The sequence below is a fragment of the Suricata suricatta genome, chromosome 1 (genome assembly GCF_006229205.1).
Source record: "Suricata suricatta isolate VVHF042 chromosome 1, meerkat_22Aug2017_6uvM2_HiC, whole genome shotgun sequence".
Taxonomy (NCBI): domain Eukaryota; kingdom Metazoa; phylum Chordata; class Mammalia; order Carnivora; family Herpestidae; genus Suricata; species Suricata suricatta.
In genome coordinates this window covers 103806039-103821661 of record NC_043700.1, presented here as the reverse complement: position 1 = coordinate 103821661, position 15623 = coordinate 103806039, and the positions used below count along the sequence as shown (strand labels likewise).

The 15623-nt window shown below is 36.7% G+C and overlaps 1 protein-coding gene across 8 annotated transcripts in view; it reads left to right on the top strand.

Moving 5' to 3' along the window:
* The window catches only part of ANK2 (ankyrin 2), a 336115-nt gene that overhangs the window by 263117 nt on the left and 57375 nt on the right, over positions 1 to 15623 (top strand). For 3 of the 8 annotated variants that reach the window (XM_029941812.1, XM_029941804.1, XM_029941796.1), the window contains exons 24-26: positions 2835 to 2979; positions 8613 to 8715; positions 9338 to 9441. In XM_029941812.1, the coding sequence (XP_029797672.1) occupies positions 2835 to 2979; positions 8613 to 8715; positions 9338 to 9441 (352 nt within the window). Of the gene's footprint in view, positions 1 to 2834; positions 2980 to 4674; positions 4687 to 8612; positions 8716 to 9337; positions 9442 to 13947; positions 13984 to 15623 lie in introns of all 8 variants that reach the window. The other 5 variants (XM_029941820.1, XM_029941809.1, XM_029941791.1 and 2 more) reach the window with 4 other exon arrangements.

Below are 15623 nucleotides of genomic sequence, written 5' to 3'. Positions count from 1 at the left end.
TGGATTTTATTAACTTGGAAGCTTTTAGCCATAAACTACTTATACTGCTAATGATTTTGCTACTGTTGTTGAGACCTATTAGTATAATTAAATTATCTAATGAGCATTATATAAATATTTTCCCAAAACGAGTTCTCTTGTTAGAATACAAATTTAGAGAAAAAAAAATAATTCTTTGATAAGCTGACATTTAACTAGCATGAACCTTTTGAAACTAAGTTAGATGACTTGACTGATTGTAGCTCATATCATTCTTGGATGAAGATATGGCTTAGATATGGCCAAAAATATGTGAAATTGATAGTTATTATAGGATTTATGAAGGTAGCTAGGAATAAAAAAAGAGTAATTCTTAAATTAAAATTATTTAGGAGCAACTATGGAATTGTTGAATTCTTAACTGAAAATTCTGGGAAATGAGGATATACTAAAAATTTTGATTAATGGGTGAAAGAATTAAGTCTGATTTTTACAAAGATTAAACCAGCAGTGAAATATTAAAAGGAGTGTATTAGGAAGAAATTGGAAGGAAGGAGATATTTGATGGAAGAGAAAATTTGCTAAACATCTGCAATGCTATGTTCATTATCTCATTTAGCCCCATGACATTCACATGAGATGGGCCATGGATTTCTCTTCATTGCTTTTCAGGTCAGGAAGGGCTCACCTGAACATGAGAAGACTAGGACTTAAGCACATTAAATAGTTGCCTCAACAGCACGTAGCCATTAAGTGCTGGATGGAGAATGTGAGCCCAGTGAAAGCTGTGATAGTAGCTCAGTCATATTATAAATAAATCCTGGTGGAGCAACGTGGCACACAAATGGGAGGAAGAGATGGAAATGGGAATCCAGTCTGAGAGTATTATACAGGGCAGACTAAAACCCAGCTCTAAGAGTATCCTCCACATCTTCATAGGATCGTGGGCTGACCCTACTTTTGCTGACTCAGCTCCATAGTAGTAAGTTATATGGTGGGGCTCAGGGGTGATCACAATTATGTAAATAAACTGTAGAAATGTGACTCATGTGTCCCATATACTCAAAGATGTGTTCCCCCCTTTTTTTTAATTAAAAAAATTTTTTGGCCCATATATTCAAAGATTTGTGTTTGGATGGTTTATACAAATTCTCCGCTGGCTCTCTGGAATGATGTGTACTAATAATAATCAAGAGAACTCCAGAATGGCAGGTGTTCTGATGCAGTGTGAAAGCACCACGTCTTATCTCCTTTGGACACACTTCTGCTGTGAACACTTGGCACCTTGTGAGGCTGTTCAGGTCTTCCTTGTATTACATGATGGATTCTGCATGCTACTATCCCCTTCACTTTTTCACAAGGAAGAGTAGCCTTAGTCTTCTCAAATGTTAATGAAACTCACATACGTTTTTTCTGGACATAATTTGGGCTTATATAGCCAAACCAGACAATGCCTGTGTTTTGGTAAACCAATTTTTAGAATTGATCTTAGAATTCCACCCCCCCCAAATAAACAAAGGGGAACCTGACTCATAAATGCACTCCTATGTAAAAATCTACCAGTTGTACCAGAGTGGGGGAAATAGCAGGAACAGATAAATCCTACATGACTTATAATAAAATGTCTGAGCTTTGTGATTTTGTCACTATTTTCAGACACTTTCTTTCTGGACTTGTTGCCATTGCTCACCAGCATAAACATGTACTAGTGCCCAGTTGTTTCACACAGTATTCTGTAAATAAGTAATGCATATTACTCTTTCATTCATAATGTTTTTACTGCCCTCCATGACCCCTTACACATGAGCCTCTCACCTGAAGTGCTGTCAGTCTCTGCTCATGAAAACTGAACCCAAACAAATAATCAGCTCCAGTTCTTTCTTCAGTGATTTCTTCACCACCTTCACTGGAATTCCCTAGGAATACCACAAGAAATTACTACAAACTTAGTGGCTCAAAACTATTCTCTCACAGTTCTAGGAGTGAAAAGTTTACGGTGGGACCATTTAACCTCTCTTGGCTCTAGGGAAGGGTCTTTCTTGTCTCTTCCAGCTTCTGGTGGCTGTCAGTGGTCCCTGGTGTTCACTCGTTGGCTTGTGCGCACATCACTCCAACCTCTGCCTTCACATGGGATTCTCCTCTGTGTCTCTTTCTCTGTCTATTATAAGAACACTCACATTGGATTTGTTCAATATGATCTCATCTCAGTCCTTAACTTACTTACATCTATAAAGGGCCTATCTCCAAATAAGGCCATATCCTCAGGTTTCAAATGGCATGAAATTTTGGGGAGGACACTGGTGAACCCACCACACCATCCTAAAATGATCTCTCTCACTCTTCTGACCTTTTGGGCTTTTTTTTTTTAAAGAGAGAGAGAGAGGGTGAGTGGAGAGAGGGGCAGAGGGAGAGAGAGAAAGAGAGAGAGAGAACACACCTTAAGCAGGCTCCATGCTCATTGTGGCATATTGCCAATTACATGAAGAGACGGTTAACGCTGGACATTATGTACAAAATCATGCCCAAGAATTAAGTAGTCTACATATTGTACTAAGTTAAATAATATAAGCTATGAACCAGCTATAGTGATAAAGAAATGAGTACAGAGAACTGACTGATATTAAGAAAATTAGAATTCAGGTAATTATTTCTTCTTGGTAAGCTACAGAAAAATAGGTCACTATTGTTTCTCCAAGTTCTAGCACTTTTTAACTGCATGTGTTCTGGCTTCTTTGGTGTGCAGGGTTTCAGTGACATCAGTGCCGTCATGCTGATGTTTCTCACAGTCATCATATTTTGTAGTTAATGTTACATTCAATAAACAATTTTCTCCACCTTTCTCCGGTTGCGTGAAGGTGATGACACCATGACGGGTGACGGAGGAGAGTACCTGAGGCCCGAGGACCTGAAAGAGCTGGGCGATGATTCTCTACCCAGCAGCCAGTTTCTGGATGGCATGAATTACCTGCGGTACAGCTTGGAGGGAGCGCGCTCAGACAGGTACTCCCCTAATGCGTACGTTTGATATTGGTCAGAAGCGGGTGCAACCTTTTTTCATGATGATGACAATAAAAAGTAGTCATCATGACTGTTGCCCAGATAGGTACTGCACATGACAAGTCTCAGCATGTTACCTTACTGCATTCTTGAGCAACATTTTTTAAGGTTATTATTTGAAAGACAGAGCAGAAGAGAGGGAAAGAAAGAAAGAGGGGAGAGAGAATCCTAAGCAGGTTCTGTGCTGACAGCGCAGAGCCCAATGTGGGGCTCCATCTCATGGACTGTGAAATCAGGACCTGAGCCAAAATCAAGTCAGAGGCACCAGGCATGCCCCTTGAGCAACTTTAAGTGCCCATTTTAAGGAACAGGAAACTGAGCCAAGAGAGATTAAGTTACTTAGTAAAAGTCAAACAACCAGTAGGCAGAGCAATGCTAAGTAAAGAGCTCTCTACATTTCAATATAGTGTTTTAATCATTTATCACTTTTTTCTCTAGGCAAATAAAAGGGACAGTTTTACTTTATGGGCAGTCTTACTACATGACAATTACAGGCACATGCAGTTTCCTTGAGTATTTTTGTTAGGCCATAATTTCTGTGAATAAAAGTATGTTGTGAAGAAGGATTAGAGAGAAGTAAATTCAGAAGGAACCTGTGCCTGAAATGGACTGTTTCACGAAAAAGAGACCACAGTCCTCCAAGAACTTGAATAGAAAAAGCAATCTGATAAAAATATGAAGGAGCACAGATTTTGTGGACAAATCTGGAGAGCTTCATATAATATTCTCAAGTATAAAATCAGTGTTATCTTCTGGTTATTACTCACTAGCACAACTGGTGTTTGGTATTTTTTGAAGCAAGTGGAATAAGGACATTCCACAGTTCCTCATCCAATGAAAGACTGCCACTTTAGGATAAGCGTATGGTTGTCCATATAGTGTAATGTTTTTCAGTAATCAATAATCTTAGGTTTGTAGTTTTCATCTTGGCTGTATTTTAGCTATAGTTAACATATTCAGAGTCTAAGAAATAAATATTTTAAAGTTAACTTTTTTAATCTCTTTGGGGTTGAGAGAGAAAGGGAGGAGCACCCAGGGGCGAGCGTGGGGGCACCCGTGACCGAGTCAGTGGTTTGTAATTGGATTCTGACATCCTCATAGATTTGGACATCACAATCTGAAATTCTTAATAAAAGACTTCAAATTTCAATAAAATAAAATGTTTATGGCTTTGTACAACTGTGTAATAATCTATACATAATCACATCACTGTCAGAGAAAAAACTTTATTTTCAGCCTGGTCTATTTTAATAAGAATAAATCACTGATCTGATTCTTTTTCCTTCTTTGAAAGTACTAGGTTCAGGACAATTTAGAACAATACTTTCTATAAAACAGGGGCCAATAGTTTAATGGTTCTGCTTAAACTGAACACTTATCAGCAGGAAAAGTTGAGGCTGTAAAACGAGTAAGTCACGGTCGGTTCTCCAGGTCCACGCTTGCATTTATGGGTCCTCTGATTGTATTCATGATCTCCAGCATGGAATTATAGGCAACATCTCATTTTCATGGATTTTCTGTTTCACTGATTTATTTTTAAATTTTGCTTAAGCAGTTAAACGGAAATTTTTTCTTTTTTCTTTTTTTTTTTTGTAACCATTTTTACTTTTCACTATTTATTTGGTATGCTTTCAATAGTACCATGCCCAGGTAGGTATTAAATAGCATGAAAACATGATCTTCCTGGATACATCCATATTTCCTTGCTCACTGTTCAGTGTGCGTGTGTTTATATGTGTTGGCAAGGGGTGCTTATATTCTAGAATTATGGATTTATTTTCAAATTAGAATTTTTGTGTATTGAATTGAATAACTATTTGAGCTAGAAGGGTGGACACATTACTAGAATAAAGTCTGTGACATGCCCTGATCGGATTTTGTTTTAACAGCACCGGTCCCCCTGGTGGTTGATAAAACATTAGCATGACTTCTCCGAAGGGACATAGTCAATCTCTATACAGTTGAAGATGATAGAAAAACGATTCTGATGCCTAAAATGTACCTGAATGCAGAAGAACAAAAAATAAGTACAATTTAGTGTATATTGATAAAAATATATTAAAATTCTGGTTTAGATGTTATGTCCATACTGTTATTGCCTCCAAATTAAAAAATGCTATTTAAATTTAATGTAAAACACTAAGTAACGATGAACGACCAAAGCTCTTCCATACAATAAAGCACATAAAGCATAAACATTTTTGGGTATTGACTGTTCAGTCGGGTTGAAAAACTTCATTAATTGTCTATCAGTACAGTGGACTAAGATAGGAATTATTACATTTTTCAGTGAAATTACCAACTTTTGCTACTGCCTATTATGGGACCATAAAGTAGTTTACTATAGTGGAAAAAAGTGTAAATTTAAGACCATCACAGAAGTTTTGGCACAACCCTTAGCTGAACAGCAAGTAAAAATGTACACTCCTTTGGAGACATGTTATTTTAACCTTATTAACTGAATGGCATGACCTCTGACTTAATGGGGGAAAAAAAAGATTACAAAAGGCATTTAAACCTGTCTGTTATGTTTTCAGCCAGGGTAGACAATTTTTATATCTAGAAACTTGAATTATTCCAGACAGTTGTGTGGTCACTATTCCACTAGAATACTCTCTCCACTGTTACAATATTCTAATTTTATTTATTTAAGTAAATTGTATACGTCCGAGACAAGAGCAGTTAGAAACTATAAACATTTATTGAACAACTAATTAGCATTTTAGAAGGCAGTAAACAGTAAGACAGAATAAAATCATAGAGCTAGAGATATTTGGGCCTTGTTCCAACTTATTCATTGTCCCTCCTTCCTTCCCTTCTCTCTCCAGCTTTTCTTACTCTCTGTTTCCATATCCTAATATTTTTCTCTCTCTACCCTAATCTCCTTTTTGGTTGTAAGTCAACCTTATCTCTTTCATTTTTTTTTCCTTCTCTCTCTGTATTTCTTTCCTGTTGAGGCTTTAAGAAAGACAAAAATAACACCAGTACCCTCTTGCCCCTCTGATTTAAACCTATTAAGAGATAGACCCAGGTATCAAGTAGATAGATATTAAAAAAAAAAACACCTTTATTACTGAGACCTAGATTGCAAAACATAGCTCTGTATTTGCAGCCAAATGAGTTCTTTACGACCTCATTCCCAAGTAGACAGACATCCACCGAGTTACAGTATCACCCTGAGTGGTAATTGAGACCCAGCTGCCTTCTTCAAAGTTCCGACCTCTAGAGTGGTGACAGTTACATCACTAGGTCCTCTTTGAGGTACCGTTATTGCCATTCAGTTTGTTCCCATCCAAGCTAAATTTCCATTTCCTCTTTGAGACCTGTGCTTCCACTATTCCAGCACCACCTTTAGGAGTCAAATCTACTTACTGACAGAGCCTCTACTTGCTGTTTTGAGCAGGCATGACTAATCCTCTAATCAATGCCTCTTGCTCCTTTTGCACTGTTCCTTCATATAGATCTAGCACCTTTACACCTGCAAAGTTACAACTTGGAGCTTTTAATTCTAAACCCATGGGTAGTTATAATGTAATCAACAAATCTGAGCCTGAGAGAACCTGACAGGGGAGGATGGTTGAGCCTATAGATAGACCTATCATTTCAAGAAGCTGAACCTTCCCACCTCCTTTTTCCCCTTCTCTTGGCCAAATTCAAAACAAAATAAAGCAAAGTAGAATTAAGACCTATGTATCTCTTGCTGCCTGGTACAAAACATGTATGAGTGAATCTAGGCTATCTTTGTGATTTAAAGCAGGAAAAAAATTTACTCAGCCCACCCATTGAGACAAGCTTTTGCTGAGATTACAGACCCTGTACCCCAATAACCTAATCTCTTTTCATTCTCAAATTCAAGGTTAGGCCAAAGTTCATCTTGTAGCCTGCACCCTGTTTATGAAGTTCACCATCAAGATCCCAACTGCACAACCATAAAACCAGCCCCAATATCAGCTGCCAGGACCAAAACCCCTGTGGACGGGCTCACTGAGGTATCTGGGCTGCTCCTGCCTTTGCTGTGACTGGAGCCTCAATCTTCGAGAGCCTGTATAACATAAAATAGTGAATTCCCAAATTAGATTTCATTTGATTATAAACACAGACATTTATATAGGATCTGATGATCAACTCCTTTCTCATGTCACTTACCCTCTAATATTCCAGGTCTACTTTGGGGACATAAAACGTACAGCAGGATAAGAGAGAGCAGGCCCTAACTTACTATGAATTATCTACCAAGTGATGATTTCCTCAAAGATAATTGAAGTTGGCTATATTGGCACCTCATAAATATGGCAGTATATGGCTTACACGATTAGGTATATTTGCAAAATGAAAACAGTTTTTGCTCAGAAATATGTTAACCTGACATTTAGTCCATAATTCTACAGTGCTTCATTGGCCAAATACCTACTAGCTGAAAGTAAATGAAACTTTGCTTCTATAACTTGTGAAAGCTTGCATATCTCTATTTTTCCCTATGGGCTTTGGGCTAATGTTTTGAATGCAGATATTTAATTCTTAGATTAACGTATAAAATACAGCTTATATGAGATCTCAATCTATTTGCCATTTGATTGTGCAAATTGATTCGGAAGGAATGAATTGCACTTACGCAAATGTCAAGTTTTTCCCGTCACATTTACGGGTATCATTCAGAACTTCGAAATTCAGATTTATCAAAACTATAAAGCACTAATTGTCAAGGCCTAAATCCCATTTTGAAAGCAAGCCTCATTTTTCGGTCGTGTCCACTGGCAGTTTGTTTTTGTGCTGGCAGATGTGTGTGTGTTCTGGTCGGTGCTTAGAAACGGTTTCTTGTGCTCTTGCATCTCATCGCCACAGCGACGGGCACTCTTTGGTGCCTCACTCACCACACAGAGGACATGCAAAGAGAACAATGCTGCCCTTTGAAATAGCATTGTTGGAGACACCAGAGACAAACAAGAGGAACTCCACTTCCGCAGGAAGCATGCATCCGGCCACAGTTCATTTCACTCTGTACCTTCCAGGGGAGCGCACCAGCATTCAGTCATTCACAGTTGGAGAGGAGGAGAATGAAGCATGGAGAGAATGGAAAATGAGAGAAAATGAAACCCATGCTTTCATTTTGTTGTCTCTGAGGGTGGTCTATTTCCCTGCGTAATATTTTTCTTAGTTGCAGGGAGATTACCATTTAGCACAGATTTAAGCAACTTTATTTTCTGTGTGAATTTCTTGTCCTGGCAGTAGGTACACCACAGTGGCCAGTTTCAAACATTTCTGGGAGGAAAAGAAATCAGATTAGAAGGATCAAATTTTCACTTCTGGACTCCCTTGTGCCCTTGCCATTGAGTGGTAGGAACCAGTGAAAAGATGTGTTAGTTTAGTTGCTGGACGGAGAGGTAGGGCGACACAGAGGTAGGGCAACACAGAGTCCTGGGTCTCCTTCTCCCACGGTTGCAATTAATGTCCCCCTGGAAGTTGCACTGTTAGCTAATGGCACGCTCTTTTCACTCTCCTGCTCGGCTCATCCTTCCATCCTCCCAACCCCGCCACTGCCGTCGGTACATGGCCATGGCCTCCTGCCAACCTACCAGCCTTCGCTCCTTCAGTTCCGACAGGTCTCACACGCTGAGCCATGCCTCCTACCTGAGGGACAGTGCCATGATTGACGACACGGTTGTCATCCCCAGTCACCAGGTATGTGACTTTTAACTTTGATATTTCAACTTTCTGGAGAGCTTTTGAACAGTACTGATTGCTGAAAATATCTGGAGAAGGTTTTTTTGTCTAAAGAAAACCCTCTTAATTCAGTTGATAAGCTGGGAAAGAGTCTGAGGGCTTTTCCAAAGTGATACGCTGTGTGTTAATTCTTCTGTGGAGATTATACATTAAATTCATTTCTTTATCAAATCTCTGTTAAAGGAAAAAGTGATACAGGATGCAATTAAGGTATAAAATGAAAGCTGCAAGTTAAGATACATCTTATATTTAAAATTGTTATCTGTTCCCAGAAAACTGTGAGAGGCAATTATGGAATATTTTGATCTTAGCTGTGATTTTACCAGTTTTGGCTGGTTGGATATAGAGAAATAGATGGGACTATCTACTCTCTTTAAAGACAATTACACAAATGTGGTCTTATATCAACAGTGTGATTTAATTGGAATGCGTGATAAAATATGCACTTTAAATGACTTGGTCTTATATTTTTAAATGAAAAGGTGGTAATACTACTTCCTGTGGTACTTCTGAGAGTTCATTATATTTTATTCACTTGGAGGAAAGTATTTTTGTTAAATCCCGTGTTCTTTGTATTTAGGTGTCAACTCTAGCCAAGGAGGCAGAAAGGAATTCTTATCGTCTCAGCTGGGGCACTGAGAACTTAGACAACGTGGCTCTTTCTTCCAGCCCTATTCATTCAGGGTGAGTAAATCAATATTATGTGTCCAGATCAAGAGGTAAAAAGAGATGAGCGTGAAAATAACAGCTTTGTCCAGTAGCTTTAGCTGATGCTTAGCTTACAGGGGAAGTGACCTTTGTTTAAACTTGTAAATAACATTGCTTTATCCAACATGGACTCCATCTACACAAACAAACTGGACAAAAGGGTTGAATTCACCATAGAAACACTGACTATTGTTTTAAAATAACTAGTAGAATTGCGTCAGACAGTTTGCTAACTAACCAAAATATACCGGTGGCCTCCTTACTGTTCACACTTTGTCTTAAAGTTATCTTCAAAAAGAGTGGCAGGATCACTTGCTTTCTAGAAAGTTCTATTTTCTAAGGTTAACTGACTCATTTAATAAATGCCTTTCCTCACATATTCATGCATTTAAAATAATGTTTACGTAAGTTTGAATCACACAAATAGAAAATTTCATATACTGTTTGAAGTAGAGGTGCACAAAAAAGGGAAATTTGAATGGAACTAGTCAAGTTCTCAGCCACCTTCTAAAATTTATCCAGATAATATATGTCATTATTTATGTCAGTAATTCTAAACATACTTGAAGATGTTCATAAGATGTAAGAATTCAGTTATGCAGAAAATAATTTTCTTAAGGAGTTTTAAATTGTTTCACTCCTCACAACTGATTTTTCTCTTACATTTTGGTCGTTTCAATGTATATAGTAATTTTATAATTACATATAGGCTTTAAAAATATTTTTCATTTAATCACTTCCATTTTCATTTTTAAAAAGCCTCACTTGTATTTTAACTGTGCAATACTGTAAATTATTATCCCAAACTCATTATCCATAATCCTCAGAACTGTTTGAGTGGTGGATCCTTTCTTATTTTTATTATTTAAAATGGTCTCCATTCAGAAAAGCATTCAAAGATATTGTAGTTAAAAATTTGGGATCTTGTGGTCTAGTTTTCTACTACAGGCTCATAGAATTTAAAATTAGGTATATAGATAGTGAAAATAATCATAATATTCTTTTCCTTTTTAAATAAGTAAAAACCAGTTCCTGATACAGGAGTTATTTCAAGGGAATAAAAATCAAGTTAGAACTCATCCAAATTTACTAACATATTTTTAGGTATAAAGGAGAGAATTAAAGTCTGACAGCTGTACATTATTCTAAAGACATAACATTGCATTCTGATACTAAATTTCTCAACAATGCTAAGGAGGAAAAGAGGCTTGGACATGGAGTGTTGAATGATAATAGATCAGAATCTAGAAACCACAATGAAATATTTGAAGTCTGTATCCAGCCTACAAAGTGACAAGATTATTTTAGGCAAGTGTGATTAAATATCAATAGCTGAATTTACAATAGTCAAAGTGTTATGGTAGTACTTCAGTTTTCAAAATAAATAATTTACTTTAAAAAAGGAATTCCTTAAATCTCTTAACTATTGAAGAAGAATAAAATACTCAGCTTAGGTACCTCAATATATGTACCAGTTTTATAAAATTAGAATCATGCCATAAGTAATTCTAGTTAATTCTTATGATGAAACAAGATCATCCAGTGGTTAAAAATTAACCACTTATTAAGATAAGGATCTTTAAACTCTTGGTCTGTAATAAGTCAATTTTTCTATAAACATGAGCATTGGTTCTAAGTAATTTTCAACTCTGTACATTAGAGTCCCCTCAGAGCTTAAAAAAAAATACTGGTACCCTGGCCCCCAACTCAAACTAATTACATTTGAACCTCTGTTATTGGGGTTGGCATTTTCTTCCAGCAGCAGTGGACCAAATATGTATGTTTTATATATAAACTGTTAGAAAGGAACAATTTTGCCTAATAAAGCTTTGATTACCAGGGAGATCTAGGTAATTAACATATACCTAGTTCTCTCAAATGTTTTTTTATCTCTTCCATTCACTTAGTTGTTTATTCTTCACATATTATTGAATTCTAAAAGTACCAAACCTTGTGCCAGGCACTAAGGAAAAGAGATAAATAAGATTCAGCCTCCATGTTTAAGAAACACACCTCTCTGCTGTTTTTGAAGTTGGAAGACAATCAGTGGAACAGAGATAATGGGTTGGTTATTCAAACACTATCCAAAGTGTGCTTTGGAGTCAAACCAATCAAAATTCAATTCCTAGCCCTGACACTCGATATGTGACCCTGGGCAAGTTATGTAAAATATCTGAATTTCAGTTTATCTGTAAGATGAGTGTTATATTATGGATTCCATATGGGAGCTTTATGAATTACATGTTTCTTAAATAATTAGCATTTTGCCTGGAAAGAATAAGTACTTAATAGATTATAGCCGTTAGTATTTATATAATCCTCATGTACATCTTCTAAATCCTTCACAAATTTCAAATCGGTTAAGCAGAGTGTATTCTGAATACTTTAAGTGACAGTACCACTCTAGTACAATTTGTAACGCTAATGTTTGACTTGGTATTTTTATCAAGTAATATCTAGGGAGGTCTCTAGAATTTGAATGCACACAATGCTGCAGATGAGTCTAATTAAGGATGAGTAACTACACTGAAAACAAGGGTTTTGACTGTCATGGTATTTGAAAGCTACCATGATATTAAAGTATGAATAACATTCATTATATCATTTATCATTTCTTGTTTTCATTTTGTTTGTAATACACAAGGCACCTGTGTAGTAGTTTTTATATAGTTTTTGGGAACTAAGTTTTTCTTTAATTGATTGGGAGAATTCTCAGGCCACTTCAGAATCTGCCCAAAATGTAAGAAATAGTTGATTTTTAGATAAAAGGGATAATAACGTCAGTTTGCAGCATATGCCACTAATTTTATGTATAATGTTGTATTTGATTCCATAAAGGGTTTTTAGATTAATAGAAGATGCACCTTCTACCAATAAGTAGTATTAGTAATTTTCTTTTGCCTCTGCTCTGTTTTTCCAATGACTAATGTCCATGACTGCTAAAGAATAGGTATTAGTGCTTAAAAAAATAAAATCCGTTCTTCACCCAGTATATATACAGCCAATGTCTGGCAAAAGAAAGGCTGACAGCAGTATTTTTGTTGCCGTTCTTTAGGTTGCATTACTGATTCACAGTCTAAACAGCAGTCATTTCTGGCGTCTCAGTCATGATTATACCAGCATAAGCTTGGGCAAAGAATTTAAATTTGAATTTAAATTTTATATTACAATATATATAATATAAATTATATAATTTATAATTTTCTCCATTTCATACATGCATAATGAATTAACAAATAAGGCACAGTTTCTAGTGATACTTTTGTGATTACTTTTAAATGTTATTATTTCAATGGTATTATTTTTATAGTCCTTTAATGACAGCCAATGCCAACCATTAAATGCCACTTCATGATGTTATATTAAAATATATTACAGGAACTACAAGTCCATAACAGTGTGATCTTTTAAAGGACTTCTTTTTCATAAAAACATGGTGACAACTTTGCTGTGAATCTAAAACTCCCCCCTAAAAAAGTCAGTAAAAACACATATGAAGGTAATTACCTCAAACAGTGGAAGTTGACATTCCAAAGGCAAGGAAATCAAGACTGTTTCTCATTTGACAATGTTTATCAAATTTTTATAGCAGTTAATTTAGTGGTTTATGTATTTCAGACACCCTAGTTTGTTAAAGTACCTGAGGGTAAGTTCTTTTGGATAAAGAAAATTATTTTCCAAGTGGCAAAACAACTGTTTTGTAAGGTTGGATTTCTGGTCCATTAAGCATATATCCCTTTTTATATTGTCAGTGTTGAAAACACAGGTGAATCATATGAAAACTTACGGAGGGTTTTGTGGAAGAGCAAATTCAGGGAGGAGAGGTGTGAAAGGACTATAAAGTTGGATTAGACCATGTGGCCCGTGAGAGCAGTAAACCCAAAGCAGGGAATGAAAGTCTTGAAAAAAGCACTCTTGGCTTGGTTTTCTGTTACCTGCTAGTAGGTAATTAATGTTACCTGCTCTACCTTAGAGTTGATGCTACTGTTTGTCATTGAAGCTATTCTTTAAATTGTGCCTTTCTGTTGGCATTTCTTTTGAAGAAGTCCAAAAGGGCATTACCATTATTCTGAGAGTATTAAAAGTATGACTGAAAAATTTGGAGACTATGTGCATCCATCAAATCAAAGACTCTGTGACTTTCAGTAATGCCCCTTGAGGTTGGGCAACTTCCTTGGGACACTTAGACTCTGTTACATGACCTTCCCCCAGTCAGTGTTGAGTAAGGCTACAAATCCAAATGTGGTGATTTTATCATATCCCCAGTTCCCTGAACTGGGAGTCACTGCGAACCCCCATACCTTGCTCTTCACTCCGCATTTGCATAGAGCTATATACTTCATTTGTATTTCCATCTTTTTTCAATAAATACTGTATTGGTGTATAAGTAATATATTTTGGTTGAAGGTCACTTTTGATTTCCTTCTTTATATTTCACTTTATCCATTCCTTCTTTGTGCTAAGGTATCTGTTCTGTTGCAGCCGCACCTCTCCATGTCTTGATCGTGACAACAGCAGGTGAACTTCTGCATAATTCCTTCTCTGAACATGTCGCCTCCCCCTCTCCCCCTTTCACCATCTCCTTCTGCATATACCCCATCTCAGGATGCTTTAGTGTGAAGATACCTAGCCAGAGAGAGAGAGATCTATATTCTCCAAATTGTGATCATTGCCGAATTCTCTTTCTCTGTGGTGAAAGGAAAGTGGGAATTTTTTTATGTCTTTGGAAAGTAGGTAGGGTTGCACCATAATTAATGTAGAGCTACTGTGAGAGCCTGTTTTGGACCTGGGTCTCCACATCTCCACTTCTTTTGTGAGAAACAGTACTAGACAGAAGGCTATTTTCAGCTATTATGCAAATTGCTTGAGCTATTTTAAAGTTATATTAAAGGTTATGATTTTAAGAGTCACTTATATATAAACTTATATAGGTTTTTTAAAATATATTCTAGGTGAACCAAAGTCTGAAGGTTTATTAATAGTGCATTTCCTTGCTAGTACTGCTTTAAGTGCAACCTTTTGATATTTTGGAAATTGTGCTATAGAATGATTCTAGTCGGAGTTCTAAAAATAACTATTCTTATTATTTCAATAAGGTTATTTTTAAAGGTTCTTATCAGACTGCTGGTTATAGTATCTATTTTTAATTTTTTTAATGTTTTATTTATTTTCAAGAGAGAGAGAGAGAGAGAGACAGCATGAGCAGGGGAGGGTCAGAGAGAGAGAGGGAGACACAGTATCTGAAGACAGGCTCCAGGCTCTGAGCTAGCTGTCAGCACAAAGCCCAATGCAGGGCTCGAACCCATGAACTGAACCGTGAGATCATGACCTGAAGTTGGATGCTCAACTGACTGAGCCACCCAGGCGCCTCTATAGTATTTTTTATTGTAACAGTCATCTACCATGGCACCACAGCTTGTCTACAAATAAGACAATTTTTTTATTTTCCAATTTTGGAATTAAAAATTTCAAATCTATCCTTTTACCTGTTCTGAAACACACAGTAAATATTCTGTTTCTACACCCAAACATTGTGAGTGATAAATAATTGGAGATTTTTTTTACAAATTGGAGCCAATTTTTTCAAAGCGATTTTCCACCAGTTTTTCAGTCTATGGAATTCAGAGACCTAGGAAGGAATGAAGGGACTTCTAGAGGAGAAAGAGCTCACGATATTGTTTTCTGCCATAACCCCAGAAATCAGGTTTAATTTAAGGCCCTCTTGCTATGTATATGTGGATCACTGAAGCACCCTGATGACTTTTTTCTTTTCCTATTTTCACCCAGTAACTAACTCTGAATGCTGTAATCGCCTCCCTGTCCCCACCCCATGGTCCTGGATGAACTAAAAGTAAACCTCAGGATTAGTAACTTTTGGGGTGGAGGCTGTCATCCTCAAACGACCAGAATCATTGTTTCCTGTTGCCTCCTCTGAAGCATGCACCTGTTTAGCTAATCAAACTGTGTACTTGCAGGCAAATCAGCTGCATAGTAATGGTGGACTGCTTTTGCTTTTATTCTTTTTAAATTGTGATAACATCGTATCTCACAATTTAGAAAACTTCAAAAAGAATTTCTGTTTTGCATGATTGCTGAATTTCATTTGGAGAGTAAGATATGCAATTGAAGCTGAGTATATTCTGTCATAAATTTTGTCT